The sequence below is a fragment of the Callorhinus ursinus genome, unplaced genomic scaffold (genome assembly GCF_003265705.2).
Source record: "Callorhinus ursinus isolate GAN/ISIS: 27379988/994484 unplaced genomic scaffold, GSC_fseal_2.0 scaffold3, whole genome shotgun sequence".
NCBI classification, from domain to species: domain Eukaryota; kingdom Metazoa; phylum Chordata; class Mammalia; order Carnivora; family Otariidae; genus Callorhinus; species Callorhinus ursinus.
This window is the reverse complement of record NW_027397065.1, coordinates 42,576,153-42,600,229: the sequence shown is the minus strand read 5'-3', so window position 1 is coordinate 42,600,229 and position 24,077 is coordinate 42,576,153. Positions and strand designations below refer to the sequence as shown.

The following is a 24,077-nucleotide window of genomic DNA, read 5'->3' as shown; positions in this document are numbered from 1 at the left end:
CTAAGTTCGGAACAAGGTCAGGTCTATGTCTAGAACTCAGGTGGTTCAGAAATTCAGACTGGGATGTCCTCACTCTGTCCTTCGGGCTGGAAACCAGGTCCTGCATGAAGTCCTCTGCTGGAACATCAAAAAAAAAAAAAAAAAAACCACGCATCTGAGTCACCCGGAAGCCAGCTAAAAATGCAGACTCCCAGGCCCCACTCCTCTCGGGGAAGACTCCAGGTCATTTGCAGCTTGCTCAAGTTTGAAAATCTCTGTACTGAAATAGCTGTCTGCCCCGGAGGGGCCTTTAAAGCTGTCTCTGTGCTTTTTCAAGCTTTCAAAACTACCGCCCAGCACAGGCACAAACAAAATCTAAGACGGAACACCATGTGTGGGAGAAGTACGAGCGGATCTCTTGGGTTGAAGGAAGGCAGAAGCCTAGGGCCTCTGTGGCTCTGTTTCCCTCTTCAGCTCAAAACCACACAACTCAACCATCTCTACGTTAACAGGTGGAGAAACTGAGGCCTAAAGACAGAGGGATAGTGAAGTGGGTGTTCTTGGTAAATCCACGACTTGCCTTACCATCAAATCCCAATCTAGAGCCTCCTCCTGTCTTGCCTGCACATGGCAGATGGGGAGTACTGCCCCAGTTCCGGGGCCCCGACCTCAGCTTCACGCCCTGAACGTGTTTCTCCCCACACCTCCCCGTCCTCCCTAAAGGCATCCGTGTTTCGAGAGAACCACTCAGCTCCACACTGACACCGTGTCCCCTGGATGGTTCTCCTGCAGGAACCTGAGAGAGTGGAGGGTGGGGCTCCTTTTCCTTTCAGAAAGAGTCTGACACTTTCCGTAATAGCTGACACCATCTTCCTTTGATTCTATGGTACACACGTTTACTTTTTAACCCTCCTGAAATAAGAATGCAATATTTAATCAGCAGTCTCTTAAACCCTGTGCCCTGGTTTAGTTGGCAAGTTTTTCTTTAATTCTTCTTACTGGTACATAAAATAATGGTGCATCCTGAAGGAGAATTTATGTTTGGTTTTGACGTGCATTATGTTGCTTAATCCTCCTGAGAACCCTACGAGGCAAGTGTTATCACCCCCATTTCAACAGGTGAGAAGACTGAGGCCCAGAGCAGTTGAGTCAACTGCCTCCTGACAGCTAGTAAGTGGTTGTGGTGAATTGTATGTGGTAGCTTGGCGAGGCTGTGGCGCACAGTGGTTTAGTCAAACACTAGTCCAGATGTTGCCATGAAGGCATTTTGTAGATGCGATTAACATTTACGATCAGTAAGCCTTAAGTATAGGAGACTACTCTCTCTGTGTGTTGGGGGGATGTGGGGGGGGGCTCCTCATGCAGTCAGGTGAGGGCTCTAAGAGCAAAAACAGTTTCCCTGGAGAAGGAATTCTCCCCAAAGACTGTCACAGAAGTCCTGAGTTTCTGGCTTGCCCTACAGATTCTGGACTCCATTGAAACATCAACTCTTACCTGCATTTCCAGCCTGCTGGCCTGCCCTCCAAATTCCTGACCTGTCAGCCCCAACCGTGTGAGCCAATTCATTACAATAAATCTCTCTGGCTACGTATATAATGGGTGCTGTTTCTGTGGAGAGAGAACCTTGACCAATAGTGGGTACCAAGAGCTGGATGTTGAGCCTTACGCCTGGCATGGGTGTCCCCAGGGAGGCCCGGCGCCAACTCGGGGGGCAGCACCCAGCTCCGCGGGGGCCAGTCTTGTGTTGCCCCCCCCTCCCCACCGCAACCTCCCGGCAGGAGCGGAGACACCCCCGGGGCTGGCTGAGAGGACAAGGGCAGGAAGGGCACAGAGACCAAGAGCAGGTGATATGTTATGTTTATTGCAGGACGTCTTTTTCTGGGTGCTGGGCTGGCTGTGAGGCTCTACTGGGGGGCCCCTCACAAGCCCCAGTCCCAGAACAGACACATTAACTTGGAATCCAAACCAGTCTCACATAAATAGAAGGAGGTTGGCAAAGGAAAAAAAGAAAAGCAACAAACGAACATGCAGTTTTTCCACACTCGTGGGACAAAGTGGCAGCAGTGCCCTATCCCCGTCACCTCTTCTGCTTCTATGCCGAAGCTTCCATTCACCCTGAAAATCACCTTCGGATCCAACTGAGCAGCACGCAGCCGCCTCCCTGCCAGTGTCCGAGCCAGTCTCCTGGACTGGCACATAAGCCAAAAAAACCAAGATGGGTTCTTTTTCAAACAAACAAACAAACAAAAAATGCTTCTGTGGTTCTTTGCACCTCCCAGTTCTGATGGGTGAACAATGTGTCCCCCTGATCCCGAACCAAAAAAAAAAAAAAAAAAATACAATGAGCACAAGCCATGAGTCAGAATAAAAACATATTGCACATGGTTATAAGAGTCTTCCTGAGAGCCCAGTCGCTGCAGGGACCCAAATACTGGCTTTCGATCTAACCCACCGCTTGCCTGTCAGTGGTTGTGACATATACCCACGTACGTGCCCCACTCCCCAAATCCAGCCGGCATGAAGCCAATATTCCACAAGTTCAGCCTTCCCTGTGAGCTGAACTCAAAGCCAAGGCTGGGTTTAACCTCGCGCACCGTAAGCCCATGGTGGAGGGAGGTGGGCGGTGTTAGTTGTAAACCTTTGTCTACCCTTCAACCACCTTTTCCTCTGGGTGGTTGCTGAAGTTCTACAGGTGAACACAGCTTCCAAGATGCGGAATCTTCCGGAACCAAGAGCCTGGAAAGTGGCTCTCCCCAACCATATGCTTTTGAAAAAGGAGCTCTGCTGTTACAAGCTGGGTTCGAACCGAGAGCCCTTGCGTGGGATGGCAATCAACCTTTTTTTTCTCGTAAGGAATTTTCAAGTATCACAAAATCCCTGATACAGTATGTAAACACGATATGTTACTGAACAGAAAGCTAGGTCACTTCGGGAAGCAGCAGCATGTGAAATATCTAAAAGGCCAAATAAGGTTTTAGGTTGGACAACAAAGGCAAGACAGCCACCCACCATGCCTCGGAAGGCGACACTCAGGCTTAAACACACGCAGGCTCCTCGGTACGGAGCCAGAGAAGGAGCACCCAAGCCGGCCTCTGCTGGGGGTCCTGAGAAGACATCAGGCAGTCCCTTCTTGTTCAGTGTAGCTGCCACTGGCAAGGAATAAAGAAGTCTTTGATGCTGGACGCCAGACGTGCTCGCGGACTGGTGGCCTGCATCCTGTGTCGTCTCCTGGCCTCTCACCAGGTCTTTCTCAATCCACCAGGTCCCTCCTCTGGAGGATGGTGGCTGAGCCGTCCCCCTGCACCCCAGCTGCACATGTGGAAGACGTTTTCCAGAGGAATTCTCTCGGGGGAGGGATGTCATTGACCGCTTTGCTCTGGGTCGGCTTTGTTTAAAAAGAATATGAACCCTCTGTGTTCAAAGGCCAACGAGGCTCTGTGGGGACGGCCTCCCCACTGCCTCACTCGGCTGAGCCCCCATCATCTTTGTCCTCTTCCCCTGCCCAGGTGGGTTTCCAAGGCCTCCCTCTGTGGCCCAGAGGTGCTCTATCTGTCGAAACAGCCTGTGGGGAACGCATGGCTTCCGCTGAAGTAGCTGCTTCCGTAGGTGGTGGCGAGGCAGTGTCTGGGCTCGGCTGTGATGGCCATCTGCATGCTGACGGGTGCAGGGAGGGACAGGGGGCACACATCCAGGGGCTGGAGGGTGGGGTACAGTGTGTGGAGGGATGAGCCAGAGCCCCCTGAGAGCAGGCTCCCAGAGCGGTGGGCCTGCAGCGAGTCTCGATAGGCCAGGCAGAGGTCCTGCACGGGGGTCTGGAACTGGGCCAGGCCCGGCGTCGCCGGCTGGCTGAGGGTGGGGTAGGCGGGCGGCTGGAACAGCACTTGGGTGGGGGCGGGGGTTGTGCCGGGCACCATTGCCAAGGTCTGGCTCTTGACCACGACAGCGTCTTTGAAGACGTTGTCATAAGCTCTGAAAGGAAAGGACCTGGGTGAGACTTGAGGTCAAAGGCCACAGCAGCAGACCCCTGAGTATGCCAAGTGGGATCTGAGATCTGTGTGCTGTGACCCCAGGGCTGCGCCCAGCCCATGCTGTCTGCAGTGCTGCCCCCCACCACCACGCTCTCTTCTGACTAAACTCAGACCGCAGACCTTAGCCTGGATCTGCTTCCTATGGAAACCCCTTCTGGCCCCTCGAGACTAGCCTTGCTGTCCCCCACGCTGCTACACTGCCCATCTCAGCAGTCAACCGCCCAGATGATCATTTCTGGGTTACCACCTGGCTCCTGGTGCCAAGTGCAAGCTCCAGGAGGGAGGGGCCCAACACTTGATGAGCACAACCTCTGCCTTCGAGGCACCCCCAAAGATCTCAAGCAAGCTGCCCCTGGGGCCTAAGTTTCACCTTCTGAAAAGGGAATCAACAGGTTTATTTCCATCTAAAAAAAAAAAAAGAAAGCTTCCCATAAAGCTTTTTGAAATAAATCCATTAATCCGCTAGAGACTTAGGTTAAGACAGGAGCACAGGGAGGCTGTGGATCTGAGAAGGTGGCCATCCCAGAGCCACCACCCTGGTGAAGAGGCAGGGCTGGTGGCTAAGCATCTGGGGGTCACCTATCTGCATTCACACCAGACCATATGCTCTGGCTTTGGGCACCTTCAACAAACAAAGATTTTAAAACAAGGTCCAGGGAGCAGGGTGGACAGTTCAGAGAAATGAGACAGAGGCAGCTAGCTACCAGCAAAGCTTCCCACATCAGGAGGCTGAGAGGCCGCTTTCCAGGGTCCGGCCTGTGGTGAGTAGGGCCAGCATCTAGCAGGTGCTGCCACCTGTTGGGTGGAAGAGGGACGGGGTGCAGCCAGCCTGGGGTTTGCCTCCTCCCTGCCATCACCACTGAACACTTCCTCCTTTAATATCAGTTTCATGGTGTTGGGTCTACGTTGCCCTTATGCATCTTCTCTGATACACTCAACATGTCCTCCCCAGTATTCCCAGGGACCCGTGCAAGGAGGCTGTGGCCTCTAATGTTAAGCCACTCTGGGCTTGGCTGGCTAAGAGGTCAGCTTTGTGGCCATATCTGAGAAAGCAGCTTATCATGAGTGTAATCACTCAGCATAATCATCCATAAGACGGACTGATACACCGGGCTCAGAGCAAACAGCCCAGACACTCAGAAGGGTGTGCACATAGCCTCTCTTTTCCCCGACCCCTTGACCTTAAAATTGCAAACCCAAAGCTACCCAAAATAGGAAGGACCACCTCTGCAAACCTCAATTCTAGCAAGAGTCACCATGGCCCACTTTATGGGAGACACTACCTGGGGGAGCCACCACAACCCTCTGACTTTGAGAAACTGCCTGAGGTGGGTCTCAAGAGCAAGTGCCTCAATATTCTGGAAACACGGAAAGATTAGGGGTGGAACTTACACCAGCAGGATTTCGATGCATGTGCTGAGATGTTCCAGGGTGTAATTTGAGATCCTCTGTAGGTCTCTGGTCCAGTAGGGAGAAAGCTGAAGGCAAATCCTGGAGGCCCCAACGCAGGCTGCAGCAACCACAGAAGGCTGGAATTTGTAGAAAATATGATCTGAAAGAGAATCACAGAAGTCAGCATCACAGAGCCTCGCTCTGGGGTCCCAGTGCCCCTCCTACCTTGTGCCTTCTGAGAAATGGCAGACAAATGATTCGGTTCAAGCCTGTTCATGGCTGCCATACACACACAGGATGAAAAATTAGAAACAGCGTGAAGTTCCGCTCCTGAAGCTTAAACACCTTGGCTCTCAGTCTGGGATTTCTGGTGTCAGCCTAGAGGAATGATTTTCAAAATTTCGCCCAGAGCTTCCAGGGGGCTGCCAGGGGCTCACTGAATGGCTGCGAAGAGCACCACAAAACACGTGTCCTTTCTTTGGCTGTGAGGGGTGAGTGACACACCATTGCAGAAGCTTCCGTTTTGGGCGGGACTCAGGCTAACTTGCTAATAGTAACAAAGCCTGGCCTACAGTAGGCACTCCACAAAAATCTGCTGAATGACTGAGGGAATGGTCATAAGCATTTGACGCTCATTAACGAAAACTAGCACTTGACTTAGGTTTACTGAAGAATCACCCCCCCCCCAGCTTTACTGACATACGAATGGCAAATAAAAACTACACGTATTTGAGGTGTACACGTGATGTGTTGGTACATGTATACGGTGTGAAATGCATCCTAATGTCCTACTAAGATGTCTGGCACCGTGGGGAAGCCAGCACTGCTTATGCGCAAAGGCAAACCTCAGATGCCCAGGACTTCCATGAATGACACTGGTGATCAGTGCATCATCATTCTTATATTGCTTATCATTTCTGATGACTTCAACGTCTGCCAGTTAAAGGAGGGGTCAAGCAGAGTGGCATTATGGTTACGAGCGCGGGCAGAGAACCACGCTCCTCAGATTCAAATCTCAGCAATGACCTTGGGTGAGTTACCTCCCCTCTTGAGCATCCGCTGAGGAAACAGATTTGTAAAATAAGAACAACAGAAGTGATTTTCACGTGGAGTCACTGTGAAATTCCAATGACATCTTATAACTCAAAGCACTAAAATAAGTGCCCGGTACACGGTAAATGCTCAATTAATGCTCGCTACAACTGTTGATCTTGTTACTCAGGACCATTTTGGTTTGGGGTGGGTTATCGGGTGGTTGTATTGACAGTACTTCTGACCTGGTATTCTATCTACTACCTGGATTTTAAGACAATGGGAAGAGTGGGATTCAAACAAAGTCCCCAACCAGGGTAACTTTATTGCCAAACCTCATTACTGAAACATAACCCCTCCCCCACCCTATTTGTATGATGACAGCTCCTCCAGAGTGACCTACTTGCAAATCCATCCTATTAGATCCTTTGCAGCATTCCAGGTTACCGTAAGGAAAATTAGCAGGTGATCAGTAAGTCTGTAGGGAGCCAGCTGCCAGGATCTAAGCTGCTATTTGTCATTACATAGTATTGGTACCACGCTGGGAGAATCGCTGCCCCTTCTTTGTGTATCCCCTGCGAAGTGGGGGTGCTCTGGGTGGACAGGCCCCGGTCAGTAAGGATTCCGTGGGTGGACATGCGTCTGTGTGGGTGGGGAAGGGGTAACAGGTCCCGCTGTCGGGCCCCACCTTGCAGGGTGACCTCCAGGAAGTAGTGGGCGTACTCCCTGAGGCACTCTTTGGTCTTGCGGGGGCAGGCGGTGGACCAGCTGTGGCAGTGGTGGTCCTTCTGGCTGACAGAGGCCAAGAGGTAGTAGTCCAGAAAATGGGCGGGCGTGGGCAGGCAGAGGTTCCAGCTGAAGGCCTCCAGGAGCAGCAGTTCTGTGTTGAGCAGCTCCTTCTTGGTGAGAGTGAAGTTCTGGCCGCTCAGGATCCTCATACTGTTTATCTGCTCCAGCTTGGGGACGTGGTCTTCCCTGTCCTCGAATTTACCTGCAGGAGAAGCAGAGGTTATTGGACGACCGGCCCTTGCCTTCACCCAGGAGGTAAAGGCCCATCTTAAAGTGCCTGGACAGTGCGGGCAGGGAGGAAAGCCAAAAAGGCCCCACTGCCAAGGGACTAACAGCATACACTCTGGGTCTGACACACCAGAGCCTGGATCCCCCAAGCCACCGTTTCCAGCTGTGTGATCGTGCACAGGTGTCTCACCTCAGTCCCCTCCTCTGCAAAATGGAACCTAAGCCTCATAAAGTTTGTCAGAGACAATGAGAACATGCACACCAAATGTTCAGGCCAGCACATGGAACACAGGAGGCGCTCAACGGCACTTAGCCACAGCAGTGAGGGCCTGGGGAATAAGGGAGGCCTCTCTCCACCCCCGTCTGGCCCTTACTAGTTCAATCTCAGGACTGGTCAGGGGCCTGACAGCCAGAGTCAGAATGACCTTGCAAATTGGATCCTGTCCCCACCCCCCACAATGGCTCCCCACTGCCCTCAGCATTGGGTTTAAACCCCGGCAATAGGTTTTTAGCTTGGATTCCCTCAGAAACGGTTTGCTTGGGAGGTGAGCCTAGGAAAGACCGGTAAGTGGGAGACGTGGGAGAAGACAGGAAAGGGAGGAAAAGCAAAAAGAGAACATTATCTTGAAGTTATCCGTACCCCTATGTTCACTGCAGTATTAATCACAATAGCCACAACAGGGAAATAACCCAAGTGTCCACTGGGTTATGAATGGATAAAGAAAATGTGGTTATTTATACACAATAGAATAATATTCAGCCGTACGAAGAAGGAAATCCTGCCATTTTCGACAACATGAGGGTATTATGCTAAGTGAAATAAACCAGGAAGAGAAAGACAAATACTGTATGATCTCACTTACATGTGGAATCTAAAAGAGCCAAACACATAGACACAAAGAACAGACTGGTGGTTACCAGAGGCAGGGGTGGGGGGAAACCTGTGAAGGTGGTCAAAAGGTAAAAACTTCCAGGGGCGCCTCGGTGGCTCAGTCAGGTAAGCGTCTGCCTTCGGCTCAGGTCATTATCTCAGGGTCCTGGGATCGAGCCCTGCATCGGGCTCCCTGCTCAGCGGGGAGTCTGCTTCTCCCTCTCTTCTGCCTCCCCCCAGCCTGTGCTCTCATGCACACGTTCTCTCAAATAAATAAAATCTTTTTTAAAAAAAATTCTCATCACCAGAAAAAAAAATTGTAACTATGTGAGGTGATGAATGTTAACTAAACTTACTGTGGTGATCATTTCACAATATGTACATATATCAAATGATTTATATATACTTGAAACTAATACAATGATGTGCTCCCTTCGGAGGCACATATACTAAACTAACAAAACGTTGTATGTCAATTACATGTCAACGAAACTGGCTGTGTTGTATGTGTGAGTGACATTATGGACTTCCAGCTTCCTCCCTTGGAGTGCCATGCTGGGACCGCCATGTAAGGAAGCAGGTCTAGCCTGTTGGTGGTGGAGAGGCCACAAGGAGGACAGAGGTACCCAGGTGACAGCCAGCACCAACTCTCAGACATGCGAATGAGACCATCTCAGACCTTCCAGCCCCGTCCCTCCAGCAGCTGGATGAATGAGCGCAGGTGAAACCAGCAGAGGAAAAGCCATGCGACCACATCACTGTTGTCTAGATCACCAAGTGTGGGCTTGATTTGTGTGGTAGGAAGAGATAACTGCGGTACATTCCTATCAATGGCGGTGGCGAAAAAGATGTGAAACTCCATCAACAGGCAAGTCACACGGCTCAGAAGGTACTGAAGGAACAACGAATAGATACTGGAAGGCCCTGGAAATAAACTGCATGAAATAGAGCCTCACGGAGCTAGATACAAACACAAATTAAACATGAGCCTCGATTATCCCGCTCGAGGGTCAAGGGAACCGACGGGGTGTTTACACCACAATCCCTGGCAGTCAGCAACGGTGGAGAGCTCCAGGGGCGGCCTCCACGGTGGGAGGCTCTGCAGGTGCGGCGGTGGCCCCGGGCCTCCCAGCCTTAACCCACCTGGCCCTGCGGAAACCACACACACCTGGCTGTGGCCACCGTCCCTGCAGTTCTCTGAAGGCCCCGCGCCCCCTCGCCCTCATCTACACACCCCTCTGCCTGGGGTACCCTTCCCCTCTTCACTCCGCCAAACTCTCCCCGTCCTTCACCCTCCAAGTCCCTGCCCCTTGGAAGCCTTCCGCGACCACAGTCCCCGTCCCGCCTGACCTGCACATCACACGGTGAGTCCTGAGGCCTGGCCTTGGCGTGGTTGCCTGTGGCCTCGGAGCCCAAGCTCACTGGGGGCAGAATGCTGCTGAGTGAATGTCAGAAGAGACAGGGTGGCCAGCCGAGCTCAGAAAGCATGCGTCTGTCTGTGCCGACTGAAAGAACGACAAAGCATCCACACACCTGTGCACAACTGCGAGCTCGTGACCCAGTTCCCATCAGACTTTCACCCTTCTTAGGAGACGGAAGGAAGTAACCACTTCAGGCTGCCTTACGGCGGATGCAATGCATTCCCCAGGCAGGCCTCCAAAAATGTCCCTGAGATCTTTTTTTTTTTTAAATTTTATTTATTTGACAGAGACACAGCGAGAGAGGGAACACAAGCAGGGAGAGTGGGTAAAGGGAGAAGCGAAGCCCCGATGCGGGGCTCGATCCCAGGACCCTGAGACCATGACCCGAGCCGAAGGCAGTTGCTTAACCAACTGAGCCACCCAGGTGCCCCTCCCTGAGAGCTTCTCAGCGAGCCGTAAGGAACCCACTAAGCGGGCAAAGATGGTGTGACGTGAGGCTCTGGTCTTTGCCGGGCAGGAGTGAGCAGGTAGAAATGTACAGAACAACGAGGAGTGGAGACTGCCACGCAGCTTACAGCAAGCCCAGACCCTCTCCTTCCAGAGCCCTCTCCGTCGGGACCGAAGCCTGGCATGGCGCCATCTTCAGGGCACACACCTTCCCTTGTCTTGCGAGCAGGGGCAACTCAGGCAGGAACACCAAGGTCAATGCTGCCCAAGCGGGAAGAGCCTCTTGTATGGATGGAAATCCTGGGGTGGGGCCTGGCTGACAAGGCCTTGCCAGCCCCCCACATCCTCCCTAAGCAGGGGACCACTCTTCCAGCTGGGCGTGCTCATCCCTTCACTCACCTTAATCACGTGTCCTCTGGCGCTCAGTTCAGAGGCCACTGGATGTCATCAAGGCACTTTTCACGCTCAAATCGCTTAGTATCAACTATTAATATTAATGGCTAGCCACCTGACCTATAGGTCATTAATAGGTCGAAGCCTGTGAGGACAAGAACCACGTCTGACCCACCTGCAGCTGTGTCCCCAGCTTCCCACATTGCCTGGTACGGAGTAACTGCCCAATGAATATTTGTCGAAAGGATGAATGGTACTCTCTCGATAGCTGAATTTTAGGCCATTTGAATTGTTCTCTGATTATCTCCGATTACCTGCATTCCCTAATTTTTTCTCCAACGATCGTATCTTTGTGCAATTTAAAAAGAAAGAAAAAATATTTTTGCAAAATTGTGAAGTTTTCCCTGAACCTTGTGCTGAGCGAAGCCAACACCATTCACAGACACTCAGTGGATACAAGTGCTCTTTTTTTCCTCCAGAGCAGAGGGTGCCATAGCGAAGGTCACAGCCCTGGGGGTGGCGCTAAGACACTAGCACAGCAATCTGTTCTGACCGGCAGATGGGCTCAATGCGATTAGTTTTCTCCCTGCCCTCAGAGCTTTTCAAGCCTTTCAGACCTCTGTCCCTTCCCTAGTCACCAGGCCCGAGGGGATTACCCCCCAGTGGAAGGGGCCACGGGTTACTAAGGAATCTGAATTCACCTGCTCCCCAGTCTGGAGAAGCTTCTGTAGGCCAGGGCCAGGCAGGGTGGGGTCTGAATCCTCAAGGACTTTGCTCTGGACCTAACAGCTCTAAACGCCACAGGCCGCTTGTTTCCTGTTTAGGAAGATGCCCCCGTGGAGATGAAAGGGCCACGCAGGATGGAAAATGTTTCCAGAGTGCCCAGCACACAGAAAGGGACAGAGTCCTCCTGCTGGGCCGGGCACTGGATCCTCCCAGGCAGGTTCTGTTCAGATCCCCCGAGGCTCGGAGAACTTTGCTCCACATCTAGGAGCGACCTTATAGCCCCAGCTCTTGGTTGCTGGCTGGCAGACCCCAGCTCAGCAACTATTCCCCAGCACAATACAGTTCGCAGCCAGAAAAGATTTTATGAGTTTCCTGGTGTTGCACGTGCCTGGCAGACACTTCCTCCCCTCCTCCCATGGTTGTGAGCAGGCCAGCACTTTGTCCCTGGTGCTGCCACCACCAAGTGCCGCCACTCAGCTGCTTACTCCTTATCAACAAACTGCATTGACACCAGATGCCTGGAAGTCTTCAGGCGGGTCCCCCGGGATGTGTGGGGGACAGAAGTCTGAGTCTTTCCAAGGCAGACCAGAGCCACAGACTCACTGTGGCTCCTTCAATGTATGTTTTATTTGGAAAACGTTCAAATCCGCAGAAAAGTTGAAATGATGTAAACAATGAACACAGATGACCCTTCGGCCAGATTCACCAACTGCTGACTTTGAGCCACATTTGGGGTTGTGTGTGTGTGTGCGCGTGTGTATGCGTGTGTGTGCATGTGCGTGCGTGCGTGTGTGTGTGTGTATACATAGTGGTTTTGCGGGACCATTTCTAATTAAGTTGCAGACGTGACATGCCACCCCTGGACAGCGTCCATCCCTGAAGTCATTTTCCTACATAATCATAATGCTATTACCAACCCTAAGAACAACAGCATTAATGCAATAACATATTCTTTTCTTTCCTTTCCTTTTTTTTTTTTAAGTAGGCTCCACACCCAACGTGGAGCTTAAACACATGACCCTGAGATCAAGAGCCGCTCGCTCCACCCACTGAGCCAGCTAGGCGCCCCTGCATTTTCTAATATTCAATCCACATTTGACTTTCCCCCAGGAGTCCCCAAAATGTCTTTTATAGCTTGTTTTTTTGGATCCAGATTTGACAAGGCTCACACATGGTGTCTGTTATATCTCTTTAGTCCCACTCTTTGTTTTTCAAGACACTGACTCTGGATGAATCCACGCCCGTTTTCTTCTAAAATGTCCGATATTCTGGGGGTGCCTGCGTGGCTCAGTTGGTAGGGCATGCAATTCTTGATCTCGGGGTCAGGAGTTCAAGCTCTGCGTTAGGCCTAGAGCTTACTTAAAAAAAAAAAAAATATATATATATATATATATGCCCCATATTCCGGATTGTCTCCTCAGGATCAGTTTGGGTAAGAAAACCACAGAAGCGATGTTTTGTCCTTCTTACCGGATCACATCAGGAGTTATATAACGTCAGTTTGTCCCGGCAAGAGCGATGCTATGTTTGATCGCTTGGTTAAGGTGGTGGTGACACCAGATCTCTCCATTTTAAAGGTACCATTTTCCTGTGAAATTAATAAGTAATCTGTGAGGTGACACCTTCAGACTCTGAATACCCTGTCTCCCAACAACCTTTAACTCAATGCTTTAGCATCCATGAATGAGTCTTTCCTGAATAAATAACTACATTGGGGTTGAAATGAAATTTTAATAATTCTATCATTCTGTCTACATTTTTCTTTCTGGATGTTCACATTGTCCCAAATTTGAGCAGGGGGAGCCATATCGACCTACTTGTAAAATTTAAGAAAAAAATCCTAAAATAACTGAAGCGCTCGCCCCAGGTCTGCAGCTCAGGGAGAGGCGCATGAGCCCTCAGTGCAGGGGGCAGGGGGTGGGACCTCCAAATAATGCCCTTGAGGACCCTCTGCACACCCTCTGCACACTCCTGCTCCTCCTGGGGGCTGGTGCACAGACAACCTGGAGGACCCCCGGCCATTCCCAGCAGGTCACACATTTATTGGACCGACGACCATGAGTTCAGCCAAGTGGCCTCACTCAACCACAGAGGCAAGACGCTGTCAAATCCAGCAAGCCTCAGGAGGGACTCTCACAGGCCAGCTTCTTTTTTTCCCTTTTCTTTTTTTAATAGCATTTTTGTTTGTTGTGGTAAAATGCACATGACATAAAATTTACCATTTTAACCGTACAGTTCGGCGGCCTTCAGTACATTCACACGGTTGTGCAACCAATCACCAGAACTCCTTTCATCTTGCAAAACTGAAACTGTATCCCCATGAAACAGTAACTCACTGTCCCTGCTACCCCCCTCTCCTGGTAACCACCATTCTGTTTTCTGTCTCTAGGAACTGACTCCTTCTAAAGCCTGGCTTTTCTTCTCCCACCCAAGGTCCTAGCAAACAAGCCTCAAGCAGGCCAAATAGGATTCCTGACTTTTCTGAATGAGGGCCAAGAGAAACAATATTTTTAATTGCTGAAAGAATGTTTTATTTTGGAAAAAGAAAGAAATGTCATAATGAACCCCCAAGAAGACGTTACCCATCTCCAACACTCATCAACATTTAGACGGCCTTTAGAAAAATTCCGAAACGAAAAGGTGCACATGCAGAGTAGAATTCTGTAAAAAGTCAGTGTGGCCCCGTCTGTGATGTCCAGGTCCACGGCTGCTCACACGCTACTAAGCAGGCTGCTTTACACCCTGCTCCCTGTGAAAACTCCCCCACCGTCAGTCCTTCAGGCCCAGCAAGACGCCTGTCTATGGACTCATTCAGGGTTACCTGCTGTCCATTCAGGAGCTAGACCTAGGCTCCGATCTGAGGCCACAGATTCTTGGCTAAGGAGAACCAGGTTTTTCTTTAAGATTTTATTTATTTATTTGACAGAGAGAGAGCACAAGCAGGGGGAAGGGCAGAGGGAGAAGGAGAAGGAGGCCTCCCGCTGAGCAAGGAGCCCGATGTGGATGTGGGGCTGGATCCCAGGACCCCAGGATCACGACCTGAGCGGAAGGCAGACGCTTAACCGACTGAGCCACCTAGGCGCCCCAAGAAACACAATGCTTTAAAAAAAATTTTTTTAAGTAGGATCCACACCCAGCATGGAGCCCAAAGCAGGGCTTAAACTCAGGACCCTGAGATCAAGACCTGAGCTGAAATCAAGATTCAGATGCTTAACGGACTAAAGCACCCAGGCGCCCTAAAATGCAATGCTTTAAAAAAAACAGGCAAAGCTACTGTTCCCCAAGAAGGGCCACTCTCCTATTTTTAAAGTTTCCCCCCCTCTTGTCATCTGAGAACAAGAACAAAATCAGATTTGGAACTGAGACCCCCATGGCTGCCCCACAACCCTCAGAAGCCCCTCTGTCCTGCTCTGTAAGGTGCTGATGTTAGGGGAGAGGGAGGCAGGCAGGTCAGGGGGATAGCTCCAGCGGTTTCGCGGTCTTGCCTGGCCCTCTGGGTGGGCCGGACAGCTTTGGAGGTGACCGTGGGAAGGGCTAGGCAGCAGAGATAGTGAGTGGGAGCCCAAGGGGAACGAGGAAGCTCTGATGGGGAGCTTTCCCCTGTACCCAGGGGCAGAAGCACGGGCCCACGAGTTCCCAGGCAGGGCCAGGCTGAATGCAGACCTTTCCAATGCTAATTCTTTCTTCCACAGATTCTTCCTTCCTCCAAGGGCAGAGAAGTGGCCACCAGGAGGGGCAAATATTTAATGTGAGCTGACAGTGTTTAATGAGGGCTGAGCATTCTGTGACCTGGGGAGCCCAGATTCTGGGGGAGGTCCTGACTGGAAACAGGTTGGGAATGCCCTTTCCAAAAGCCTCAATCAAGTTCAGGCTCAGGCACCAGTTTTCCATCCTCGCCCCAGTAATATATATATGTAACTTGTGTGATTTCGGGCCATCACCCGGAAACCCAGACCTCCAACGGTGGTAGGGAAGCTCAGGGCCTCAGGCACAGACAGCATCCCATAAAGGGCAGCAGCTGCTGCTCTATGAGTTACGGAACACGGTATTTATCCTTTGTACCCAAACCTGGGATCTTCTTCTAAAGTCCTGTTAGTTAGGTACAGATGAACCAAAGCTGGTAGCCAGCGCTACAAGACATTTTCTTACAGGCTTTGAAAAAGGGGTAGAAATAAGCTCAATAAAAGGTTCCCCCCACCCCTGCCGGGCTGCGCTAGATGCTAGAGTGGCTCCAGACTCCTTCCCCTGGACTGTGACCTTAAACACCACGCTGGGGCTGGAGGTCCTGAGGTTCACGTAGAGGGAGGCAAAGGGGAGTTTGGGGTCCACAGCCTTTCCCGGATGGGTCCTCCCTACAGGGGTGGGACTTTCCCGGTCACCGAGCTGGTCAGCAAGAGGCAGAATGTGCACACACCAGGATGTGAGCTCCGGGGGCACCGGGACTCCCATGCTCGGTTCTCTGCTGCATGCCAGCTTCTGCCACAGCAAAACTGGCATCGAGAAACACAGGCAGCCCCGGGGGGGCGGGGGGGTTTCTCCCTGTCACTGCATTTTCAGTGCATTCTGGTAACAAGCCTGGAGGCTGGGAGTGTCTCCCACTTGGAATCAGAAGCTCAGAAGGATTGAGTGAGTTGCTCCCAACACCCAGCTGGTCAGGGACAAAGGAAAATTGGAAATCTGGTTATCTGCTCCAGGAGGGCAGGCCTCACGTGTGTTTTGAACCACAGAGCCCTTCACCCAGCATGGCATCTGGCATAAACTTAATACAGATTTATTTTCTAAAATGATGAATAAATGGCTCCAAAGTCCAGAGCCTCTCAGAGTCACCAGGGTCCCGGCAATCCCAGAAAGTCTCCATAGCTGTCTGGGTGCATGGATTCCCACAGATGTGGGTATGAGCCCAGCTATGGCCCCTCCCCACCTAATGGCTCTGTTCTGCACACATACTCTCGTCATCCTCCCCCTGCTTATACTAGTTAGCACTTTAATTCCAGAGCCTTTCCAACAAAGATCTGTAGACAGCAGGGCCTACTTTTTTCTTCCAGTGACAGGAATGAAGTGGAAGAGCTATCTCTAAGGGGACACTTTCTGTAATAAAGGACCACATCCCCACCCACCCACCCACACCAGCTTTTCCATTAAAAAAATTCTTTGGCTTTTTGTAGTTACTGGAGGCCAGGAGGGGGCTTCCTACTTGTCTCCCTAGGGGACACTGTTCGTACATCCGATAGGCAGTGTCTTTCTGAGGAGCCATGGGAGACAGATTTTGAGCAATGTGACGGAGAAGCCAGGAAAACTGCTCTGAGGACAACACCCTCTCAAAGACCGTTTTACTTGGCGATGCAGCACGGAGGGCAGGATGATGACGGATGATGACTCCCTCCCGGGGTTCTACAAAGGCCCAGCCACTCGCTGGCTGTGAGGGCAAAGTCTCAACATCTTGGCCCCTGCGACCGGGACAACAGAAGTGGACCTGTGGCAAAGGGGGCGCGAGAGCTCAGCGTTCTGGGATGGTGCCCGGCGCCCCACCAACACTGGACCTTGCTCTTGCAGGTGCACTCCCGTTGATTCGGGGCCAACTGTGCAATTGCAGTCACACGCACAACGGCAGCTCAGTTTCTGGACAGGATGTGATACGGAGAGAGAGACAGCCAGGGACGGAGCGCGAAAGCCCTCCAGCTAAAGGCAGTGTGCTGGCACTCTTCCAGGAAGGGAGGAAGCTGTGAGGCCCACAGTGCAGGGGGAGGGGGTGCAGCAGGGAGCGCCCCCTCCCTCTCTGCCCTTGACCTGCTGCAGGGGTCTGGAGGGTGGGAAATGTCCTGGAGAAAAAGCCTCTGATCTCAGGGGCCAGTTGGGGAGACCTGGAGTGAAGGGGGACCTGGGACCTTCCCTGGGTGACTTTCATCCTTCCTCAGGACACAAAGAAAGGTCCTGACAGTGGCTGACAGCCCCAGGGAGATGGCATGGGGCGCAGTAATGTCGACAGTCCCTGTCCCTGAAGAGGACTCGTCCCACACAGATACACCCCCAAGGTGCCGGGCCTCGGACACAGTGCAGCACAAAACAGATCAAGCACCGTCCACACATGGCCTTACAGTGTGTCCCTCCTCCCAGCGCCTGTCTCCTTCCTCCCTTAAAGCGAGCTGCTCCACCCACGGCGGCATCCCCAGTCTGGCCCAGAGTAGGGCTCAATGAATACTGGAAAAATGAAGGAATGAACGAACGAAGGAATGAATGAAAGCACATTTCCGGCTGGCTGAGCCAATTCCTGAGTCCAAGTTTGGAAACAGAGACAAGAGGTGAGGTTGCGGGTGGTTGTTTTCTTCAGGAGGAAATTGTAAAAAGGCCTCCCAGGTCAGAGGTGGCATCTGGCCAGGTGGGTCACACAGTGGCTTCCCCTCTGGCTACGAGGACTTCCCCGTCTCAGAATGGAGACAATGGTGCAAGGACGTCACACGCCGGCCCCAACAAATCCCGGGCTCCTTTGTGCTCCGCTTTACAAACTATTTCACTGACTAACCTAAAAGCAGGGGCAGTGGGAGGGGGGACCCTTGTCAGGTGCATGGCTGGCATCTGGGGCCAGGGCTGAGCAAGGGCTCCCTGCAGGGGAACAGAGTTCTCTCCGGTAACGGAGGTCACTGCTCTGCAGAATGCTCACTCCCAGCTCACCAGGGGCTGCTCGGGACCAGGCCTGATGGGGCCGCGGCTGCAGGGAGAGCAGAGAGCCAGTCCTTCTGGACTGCAGGGCTAGAGGTGTGGACATCAGGGGTCCCGACACCTCCGCTGAAGCAGGGGAAAGGAGGGGGACAGGCCACTTTGGCCACTTCTCTCAAGGTTAGAAGGGGAGCGGGCTTCCAGACACGAGACCTGGTCCTGCAGACGGTGTTCACCCAGGTCAGCAAACACGTGGCTCTGCAGGCTCAGAAAAGAGAGCCAGGAGTGTCCTAGCAACCCCACCACCTGCTAGCCTGTCTTCCCGGTGCGGCCATGGAAGGGAGCAATCCAGCTGTAGGACAAAGGCTGTTGTTGTGTGTGGTGGCTGAGAGCAAGGACTCAGGGAGATGGCTCCCTGGGCCCCATCCACATACCCTTGGGCAAGGCACCTTAGTGGGCCTCGGCTTCCTCCTCTATCAAGCGGGGAAAATAATACTGCCTATTTTATAGGATTGTTCTGAGGGTCAAATGAGTAAATCCATGCAAAGAACTCAAAGAACCGCCTGGCATATAAACAACATATTAGCCATTCCCTGATCACTGGGGCCAGGATCTGCCCTCTACCCCCAAATTTTGATTACAGAAAAAAATAATGTAGTGAATTTGTAAGTAATTTTTATTTTATTCTTTTTTTTTTTTTTTAAAGATTTTGTTTATTTATTTGACAGAGAGAGAAACAGCGAGAGAGGGAACACAAGCAGGGGAGCGGGAGAGGGAGAAGCAGGCTTCCCGCTGAGCAGGGAGCCCGATGTGGGGCTCGATCCCAGGACCCTGAGATCATGACCTGAGCCGAAGGTAGTCGCTTAACCAACTGAGCCACCCAGGCGCCCCTATTTTATTCTTTATTATTATTATTTTTTTAATTAAGTAGGCTTCACACCCAACGTGGGGCTCAGACTCACGACTCTGAAATCAATAGTTGCATGCTCTACCAACTTAGCCAGCTAGGTGCCCCTTGTTTTATTCTTTGTAGTTTTCTCTATTTTCTAATTTTCTACAAAGAAAAAATATCACTCCCCCACTGAAGAAAAACAGTGTAAAATTCTCAGAAAATGACACTGATGGGACCCTAGGAGCCAGAACGAGCAGAGTAACTGCCAAAGAAGGTTCCGGAACATGGGTCTGCCTTAGTCCAAGACTATCTCAGTGTGAATCTGCTTTATAAATGCCCACAAATCAGACTTTCCTAGAAGAGTTCCAGGAACCCCAACATGTCAGTGACAAAGACGACACTTTTCCTGTCTAGACACTGAAATGCTTATAATTAAAATGAAGACTCAGGAGGCAGGGAGCGGAAACAGATACTCCCTGAAGACAATCTTGAAAATCCAGGCAAACACACCTAACATAAAAATCATCTCTAATCTCCCCACACAAGGGTATAACAGGCTGGGTTTGAGAGTCGTTTTAAAACCAACCAAAGTTGCCCTGCTGGTGGTATCCCGAGTCGCGCTGATTAGGTAGGGTGTGCCCAACGAAGGCCAGGCTTCTGGGACCAGGGGAGCAAACATTCTCCAGCACTTAGAACCTGAGTCTTTGAGGCAAGACAAGGAAGAGGTATAATCTGATAAACTTGGCGGTGTCTCTCCCGGGGGGAAGGGTTCCAAGGAATAAGAACTCGCTAGCTCTGCCCTCTTCCCTTCAGCATTAACAGGAGAATGTGCGTAACGCAATCCTGGATGTAACAGGGGACAGGGTACAGTAAGACACAATTCTTCACTCCAGAGAGGGTTCAAGGTTAAAGTAAATAAAAAGAAAAGAAAGATGAACGCCTAGCTCCCAGCAGCCAAGCTGCAGATAAGTGTGAAGATCAGACAGGGTGCCTGAAGTCAATGTCTTGGTCGTTTTCCCACTAAGATGTGGGCCAGCCTATTCTCCTGAAAGTAAAGACGCTTAGATTTTTTTTCTTTTTTTTTTAAAGATTTTATTTATTTATTTGAGAGAGAGAGAGAATGAGAGAGAGCACGAGAGGGAAGAGGGTCAGAGGGAGAAGCAGACTCCCCGCTGAGCAGGGAGCCCGATGCGGGACTCGATCCCGGGACTCCGGGATCATGACCTGAGCCGAAGGCAGTCGCTTAACCAACCGAGCCACCCAGGCGCCCCGACACTTAGATTTTCTTAGAAGGGCCACTAGCTTGCGCTGGGCAGGTGCCCGGAGCCCTGCTGGCAATCCCTGACTTGAAGGCTGCTTCTTTGGGAGATGCCTCCAGATCATAAGCAACATGAGGACGGGGACTTGATCTGTCTTTTGCCCCCCCCATCTCCCAGGCTCAGCGTATGTAGGTACATGTGTGTGGAATGAATTACCTTCAGTGACAAGGACTGTAGATATTCCTTCTGTTTGCCACCGCCTCCCCAGGTGTACAGTAGAGGTCAAATAAAGTTTTTCGAGTGACTCACCCATGGGGGTCAAGGACTCCTGAACACTGCATCTTCAACTAACCCATGCATCTTAAGATTCCTCCCTTATTCTCCCCAGCCACACACACACACACACACACACACACACACACACACACACACACCCAAAAACCCCACTTGGATCTCAGAACCCCAGGCCCTGGACCAACAGTCTTGAGCACTAGACTTGCTATAAAACAAACTACACAAACTACACTTCTGAGTTTCCGGCCCAGCCAGCTTCCTGACCGACACGTCACCTAAAATCCTTTCCCTGAAAATAGCTCTAAGCCTGCCAGTCTGCAGAGATGGGAACAGGAAATGGAAAATCACCATGGCCTCACTCACTGCACTACAACATCAGAGCCCCAAGCCCGGATGTACTTGGTGTGGCCCTCATGAGACAGACCACTTTTTCCAGTCCACCCTGTGCTGAGTGGCCACCACCAAAATGCCACTGATTAGAAGAGGCACCGTCGATGTTGCAGCAGCTTTCTGGAGGAAATAATCAACGACTGTCATGTGAAGTCCACACATCGAACGGAAGACACATCCTGATTTCTGAAATGGAAGGCCACGGCAGGGAGGAAATGGTAGTACTCCTCCCAGCCACCTTTTCTTAAGTGGTTTTTTTTTTTTTTAATTTTTAAATTTATTTTGTATTTTTAAAAAAACTTTATTTATTTATTTGAGAGAGAGCACAAGCAGGGGGAGCAGCAGAGGCAGATGGAGAAGCAGGCTCTTTGCTGAGCAGGGAGCCTGACGCAGGGCTCGATCCCAGGACCCCGAGATCATGACCTGAGCCGAAGGCAGACGCTTAGCCGATGGAGCCACCCAGGAGCCCCCCTCCTAGCCCCCCTTACACAAATTACCTCCTGAATGGGGGCAGCCATATTTCTATCCTTGCAGATTTGGGTTTAATCCTGTAAATAAATCTCATGCTTTGTCCAAAGTACACCCCTAAAAAAAGGACACCTGGGAAAATGGCCCCCTTTGCATCTGCTGGCTACAATTAGTGCCCTAGAGGCATCTCAAGCATTCTCAGTTTGGGGGATAGCTGGTGTGCTTAACTTCCGCAGGCCTTCCTTCACTCCTGTCTACCAGGAGGGATTAAGACTGCTTTCAAGTTTCCAGATCTCCAACAGAGAGACCCCATCCTACCCCCCTGCCCTGCTGTCAGAGAAGCTGCTTCTCAGAAGCAGCAGTTGCTAAGTAATCAAAGCAGGGGGTTACGGAAAGGAAGGGATGCGGGGGTGACTGAAGGACAGTGAAGGTGTTTTACTGGGAAAGAGATGGGCCGGGCCTCTCTTAGAATTTCCTGAGGTCCAGAGCTTAAGCCCTAGACAGGCAACAGCTTCTATCCGAACCTTCACTAAGAGATGAGGCTAATGATTTCTGACTCAAAGAGTCTTCAAATCAATTGGTCTGGGAAACTCATTTCTCATCTGGGCATCCTGGACAGGACAAGACAGAAAGGTGGGATGCAAATGCACTCCCTGCTGGGAGCACAGAAGAAAAGTCACAAGTAGACACCCATGAGGGGCCAGTATGGGGGAGGGACACTGCTCCTCGTTTATTTAGGTAGAGAAGTGTGGTTCCAAAGGCTCCCACAAATTAAGCTCAATTTAAGAAAAAAAGGGATCTCGTCATCTGTTGGTTAAAGCCTCTGCAAAGTAATTTAATGCTACCTCTCAAAATCTTAAATGCGCACAATGCACACACCTTTGACCAAGCAATTGCATGGCAGGGCATTTTTCTCACAGACACACGTAGATGGGCAAAGTTAGAGGGAAAATGATAGTTGTTGTCATACCGTTTATTTACAGTAGTGAAAAAAATGGATGGCAATCTAAATGAGTCATCACAGAGACGGCAGTGTTTATGATACGAAAAACTCTGCAATCGATAAAGTGTAAGGCATACCCTGCAGACTGACAGGAAAGATGTTCCCTGATGCACTACGAAGAAAGCATTTTTGGTATTAACCCACTTGTGTAAACACACAGTTGATTCTGGTTATTCTCAGAAGCTGTGTTCGATAAAGTCACTGGGGATACTGCCCTAGCAAACACAGAACCACGCTCCAGGGGAAGTTCAGGGTTAGGTTCCTGTGAGCCTCTGGTCATGTTTTCATCAATCGATCAATACAGAACCTGTGTATTTCTGGCCAATATACTGTTGGATTCAATATCACCGAACTCAACAGCCAGCATGTCACAACTCACACCTACACAAACCTTATCTAGCACACAGATTTCCTTTGTTTGGCATGTCACAGCCTTGTGTTCAAGAACGCTAGACAGCATGATGCTTGAGGGCCCTTTTATTTTATTTATTTTTAAAAGATCTACTTATTTATTTTGGGGGGGGCAGGGAAGGGGAGAGAGGGAGAGCACATGAGTACGTGTGCAGGGGGAGGGCAGAGGAAGAGAGAGGAGAAGCAGACTCCTCGCTAAGGACGGAGCCAAGGGCGGGGCTCGATCCCACAACCCTGAGATCATGACCTGAGCTGAAATCAACAGTCGTACGCTCAACTGACTGAGCCACCCAGCAGCCCCTTGAGGGCCGTTCTATTTTATTTTATTTTTTAAAGATTTATTTATTTGACAGGGAGCACACAAGTAGGCAGAGCGACAGGCAAACGGAGGGGGAGAAGCAGGCTCCCCACTGAGCAGGGAGCCCTACGCGGGACTTGATCCCAGGATCCTGGGATCATCACCTGAGCCGAAGGCAGACGTTCAACCCGCTGAGCCACCCAGGTGCCCCTTGAGGGCCGTTTTAAACAGTAAAACCACCAACAAGCAAAAAAACGAGAAAATGTGGCACTAAACAGACTGAGAAAAAGACCCTTGTTTGTAAGTATGAGAGATGAAAACAAGAAGGCAGACCGTTGCCTTGTTTGACCTCAGCTGGGAACGTGCACATGGGGTGACTGCACGTGTCCGCGAATGACCACCAGAGTTCTGTGAATACAGATTTTTAAGTTACAAATAAATTTCAGTGGATAGGAAAATTTGCAAGTACAGAATCTTTTAATCGTGAGGATTAACCCTATGTCTCTATATGCACAGAACATTTCTAGAAAATACACCAGCTCAATTTTGGAAAAAGAAGAAAGTACTGCCAGAAGCTATCTTTGGCGAGTGGGATGGGCAACAGGTTTTTTACTTTATTCTTTGAATCTCCCTGTTAAAATATCTGTAGGGGAGGGGCACCTGGGGGGCTCAGAAGGTTAAGCGTCTGACTCTTGGTTTCCGCTCGGGTCATGATCTCAGGGTTGTGGGAATGGAGCCCCGTGTTGAGTTCTGTGCTCAGGGTGTGGCATCTGCTGGAGATTCTCTCTCCCTCTCCCTCTGCTCCTCCCCACTGCTCGTGCGCACACCCTCTCTCTCAAATAATAAAATCTTCAAAAAAAAAATAAAATAAAATAAAAACGTACAGTAGGAAAAGGAGCCTTTCTCCAGGTACGTGCAGCACTGCATGGCAGATTCAGTCTGGACTAAAGGATCCGGCCCTACATGGGGACCAGTGCCTTGCAGAAAGGCCACATGACCACCCTCGTGCTTGATGCTCCTCTCTCCTGGGGAGGAGCCACCCTGGTCATGGCTCTGGCCTTTCTGGTTTTCTTTCCCACCCTCTCTCCTTTTTTAAATTTTT

At 50.9% G+C, this 24,077-nt stretch overlaps 1 protein-coding gene across 6 annotated transcripts in view; it reads right to left on the bottom strand.

The window, feature by feature from the left end:
- Window positions 1-24,077, bottom strand: part of CCNJL (cyclin J like) — a 114,844-nt gene that overhangs the window by 59,375 nt on the left and 31,392 nt on the right. For 3 of the 6 annotated variants that reach the window (XM_073890429.1, XM_073890427.1, XM_073890433.1), the window contains exons 4-5: window positions 7,120-7,422; window positions 5,400-5,559 (exon numbers count right to left, since the gene is read on the bottom strand). In XM_073890429.1, the coding sequence (XP_073746530.1) occupies window positions 5,400-5,559; window positions 7,120-7,422 (463 nt within the window). Of the gene's footprint in view, window positions 1-1,819; window positions 3,949-5,399; window positions 5,560-7,119; window positions 7,423-24,077 lie in introns of those variants that run through there. The other 3 variants (XM_073890420.1, XM_025867106.2, XR_003207050.2) reach the window with 2 other exon arrangements.